We start from the raw sequence: 4215 nt of genomic DNA, 5'->3' as shown, positions 1-4215 counted from the left end.
GGGGGGGGGGAGGTTATGGTTATTGTTTTGAAATTATAAGGGACGAGGAGATGTTGGAGTAATTTTTTGGATGATCGAGGGTGGAAGGGAAAGTAAAATATAAGGTTCGAGGAATCAAAAAGGAATTATTTAGATTTATTTATCGCGTGTAAAAAGGAGGAGGAGGAGGAGGAGATGTTAGAGAAATTCGTTAAACTATCTATTTCAGTTCAACGGCAATTGGCGGTTATGTCTGATGGATGGAAAAATCGCATTAGCGACTACGACGTAATGCCATAATAAGTCGATCGATCGAGAGGTACTCTTAGACTGCAAGATACGGAGGATGATACAAGGAGGAGGAGGTGTACAGAGAGCGTATCATTTATTTTGGCATTCCAAATATATATATACATGGTGCTTCGCGTACACATCGTCCAACGAGTAAATCTAATTTGATACTCCCTCCTCCCTGATACGCATCCTTTCAAGACTCAATACAGACGTATTGACTCGTGAAAAAAGCCTTTATATGCTTCAATGCAGATGGAGGATCAATACTTATGATATAGCGAAAAGGAAAAAAAAAAAAAAAGAAAGAAAGGGAAAAGAAAGGAAGGAAGAAAGCAAAAAGGAGGAAAGAAAGAGGAGAGGAAAAGCGTGATGAAACGCGGCAAACAGTGGACAAATGAAAAATGCCCTCTCTCTCTCTTTTCTCCCTTTTCATTCGGAGAAACTTTTTAATAGAAAAAATTATTAGTTTTTCACGAAAAAGGCCTCCTACGGGCTCTTGGAAAAATAAACATTAAACACGGTTCACGAATTTCAGAGAAAGAGAGAAAGAAAAAGAGAGAGAGAGAAAACATTGGAAATTGTTCGATATCGCATCTCGTCATTCGCACGATTCATAAACCAAATACCATCTATCGTATATTTCCATATCTCATTCGAAATGCAATTATTAAATTTCGCAAAATGAAATTCTCTCGAATAAAGAGAAGCGAGGGTGAAATTATAAAGGAAACCGTCTTAATGTCTTAATCCTTATGTATTAATACCTAAAATCACCCTGTTATTCGCTCTTGATCATCGAAAAATCTCGAATCTCCTTTCAATCGAATTTTTAAATCGTTTCACTCATGACATGATCGCGATATATACATAATCGAAATTCAAGAAAAAAACGGACCTAACCGATCCCTCCTAAGTCCGATTCTCCCTTCGAAACGATCTTCTCCTACTAATCTCTCCCCTAAATCGAGACGATCAAACGTAAAAAAAAAGAGAGAAGAGGAACCGAGGAAGAAAAAGGAAGAACAAGGAAGACAAGGGAGAAGGGAAAGAGAAAAGCCGAAAGATAAAGGCGAAAGAAATACAATTTAAGCGGTAGGTAAAGTTACCTCAAAGGTGCACGCGTGAACATCGTCATCGCGCAGTCGATGTGAATGCACAACGACACGGGGGAACCACGAATACAGAGAGCACCTCACCTTCCTCCTCCTCCTCCTCCTCCTCCTCCTCCTCCTCCACCCTTTCCCTTTCAGGTCCGGGGTTGCTCCGGGGGTGCAAGGGTGAGAGATAGAGCGGCGTTGGCCTAGCGGAGCCTCGACGAGCGGCGCGTGTCCATGGAAACGGCGCCGTTGGTACCGCCCCGCGTTCACCGCGGGGCCAACCGTGGCGACGACAGGCGCCGCGACGCCGACCAATGCCTGGATGTCGCCTCCAACCCTCCCCCCTCGCGATATCCGCTTCCGAGCTTTACTTATCTTGGCCAGTTAGAGCGGCTGAGGGTGGAGATGATCGCGGAGGGGGGTGAGGCAAGTTGAATCGCCTTGAATCGCGCACCGATACTCCCTAAACGTCCACGTCGAGACGAGGCGACGCTCCGTCGTGCCTGCCTACCCATCTATCGTGCCTACCTCGAGCGAGACCACTTTTCTTTCCCGCAGATTGGCGGACTACCTTTTTTTCAATTCAATTACAATTCTCTTTCTTTCCTTCCCTCTTCCTTCCTTCCTTCCTTCCTTCCTTCCTTCTTTCCTTCCTCTTTTCTTCCCTCTCGCCTCCCCCTTGCCGACCTCCCTTCGCCCAAGGGATCCGCGATTCCGCCAAAATTCCGCCACCTCCGGGAAAAAAGGGGGACGAGGCGGGGGGCAACACACCTCTCCTCTTTCGTGTGCGCGCGGACCGTGAAGTTTTCGTTTTAAAATACGTGCGGATACGTGAAGAAGAAATTTGTGATTTTGGAAATTTTGTACGGGGGAGGGAGAAAGAGGCGTCGAGAGATCGATCTTCGTGATCATCGAAGAGTTCATCAAGAGTTGTGGGAAGGAAGGCGAAGTGAGAAGAGTTGTGTCGCGCGGATGTGAAACTGGACGAGGCTTCTTTTCTTCGAGGAAGTGTGTGCTCTTTTCCCCCGTTTTCGGGGAGATTATTATTCGTGAAGATTTATTTGTGAAGAATAAGAAGATCGGATGGTGAGAGGTCGAATGGAATTGGACGAAGAGGGAGGTAATTAATTGATCGGTGGTTGTTGGACGTGCTGCGAGAGATTTAATAAGAAGATATATATATATATATATATATATAGAGTGCAATTAAAAGAAATTGGAACTTGTGGAAGAGTTTTTCGAGGTGTTTACCAAAGTTTATTTCGAAGGATAAAGCAAGAAGAATTGAAAGAGGATTGAGTTATGTGAGAAATTTTCAAGAAACATCCATCCAGAGCGAAGAGGATAGAGAAAAAGAGAGAGTTCAGAAAGAAAATCGGTTGTGTGAACTATGTAAAGGTGTTCGAACGTAATCAAAGGATCGAGAATAATATATCTTCGCGAAAGAGAAGAAAATGCAGTCGACTTGCCAGCAGCAACAGGCCCAGCCAGGTCAGAACGGGACATCGGCGAGCAGAACCTCGTTTTTGATCGAAGACATTTTGAGCCGTGGCACAGCACCCCCGCATTCCCATCACCAGCTTCACCACCAACACCTGACGTCCGCCCACGGGGTGCAGCATCAACAATACCAACAATTCGCCAGCTTGTTGCCCGGTTACCCTTCCGCACCACCCACGGCCACTTTCTTCCTCGGACCGCTTTTCGGTAACACCGCAATGGGGGTTGGAGTGGTGCCGGGAGTTACCGAACTCGCGGCCTTGAAGCACTGCCGCCGACGAAAGGCAAGAACAGTGAGTGAGGCTAGAATTCTTTTAAACAAGTCAGACAGAAGCTTTTCAAAAAATCGTTGTAAAACGTTACGGGGTTAATTGCAATTTTAAATCGTACGTATTTTATTCCTTGCGCGAAATAAAAATTTTCCTTCTTATCGTCCAAGTTTACCAATTTTTATGGTAAACAAAAATTCGAATTGGTAGTTGCTCGTTCGAAATTTGTTAGTTCGGTTAAATGTCACGGCGATAATAGGGAAGGAATAAAACGTATGATGGATTAGATGCATTGTTTGCGTCGTATTTAGGTGTTCAGCGACCAACAATTAGCGGGTTTGGAAGCTAGATTCGAGGTGCAGAGGTATCTGAGCACGCCTGAAAGGGTCGAGCTCGCGGCGGCTCTTCACCTCTCCGAGACCCAAGTGAAAACGTGGTTTCAAAACAGGCGGATGAAGCATAAGAAACAATTGAGGAAATTGAACACCAGCGCGGGAAGCAATGGAAATCAGAATTCCAATCAGCAGTGCAACCAATCAGTTTCCGTTACATCACCCGCCGGTAAGCCATCTATATATATATATATACACTCTTCTAGAAAAGTTACTTCTTTCTAATAAAATCGAAAGGAGAATTAAGAATTAAGAATTATTCTTCGTTTCCTTTTTTTCGATTTCGAAAATTCGAAGGGCGAATAGATAAACCGTCCTTCCTTTTTCGATGGGAACCAATAACGAATGAATAAGAAAAATGTATTTCTGAGGGAAAGATTTCGAAATTATTCGCGATCCTCGGAACGGAGGTGGACGAATGGCGACATCAGGCGAAAGTTATATCTGATAAAATGGAAAGTTAGCTACTTATTATAAACTGGATGAACGCTTAAAATTTTCATCGCATCACGTAGCTAATGCAAGCGTTTAATTGCAATTGGAGGAGAACCTATTGCAATTTCGTATCCGCCTAACAATGCGTAATTACCGCTAAACACATGCATCGACTTTTCGATAAACACGCGCCGCCTGCTGCTGCTCGCATTGCTTCGCATCAATTAGCTCGGATTAACAACACCATGT

At 44.3% G+C, this 4215-nt stretch overlaps 1 protein-coding gene across 1 annotated transcript in view; it reads left to right on the top strand.

Moving 5' to 3' along the window:
- The first annotated feature begins 2759 nt into the window (after positions 1-2759).
- Positions 2760-4215, top strand: part of LOC102680942 (brain-specific homeobox protein homolog) — a 4975-nt gene continuing 3519 nt past the window's right edge. Inside the window, exons 1-2 of the mRNA XM_006615578.2 lie at positions 2760-3163; positions 3451-3700. Of these exons, the coding sequence (XP_006615641.1) occupies positions 2825-3163; positions 3451-3700 (589 nt within the window). The 5' untranslated portion in view covers positions 2760-2824. The remainder of the gene's footprint in view (positions 3164-3450; positions 3701-4215) is intronic.

The sequence above is a fragment of the Apis dorsata genome, unplaced genomic scaffold (genome assembly GCF_000469605.1).
Source record: "Apis dorsata unplaced genomic scaffold, Apis dorsata 1.3 scaffold_227, whole genome shotgun sequence".
In the NCBI taxonomy this organism is placed as follows: Eukaryota; Metazoa; Arthropoda; class Insecta; order Hymenoptera; family Apidae; genus Apis; species Apis dorsata.
This window is presented reverse-complemented; position numbering and strand designations above follow the sequence as displayed.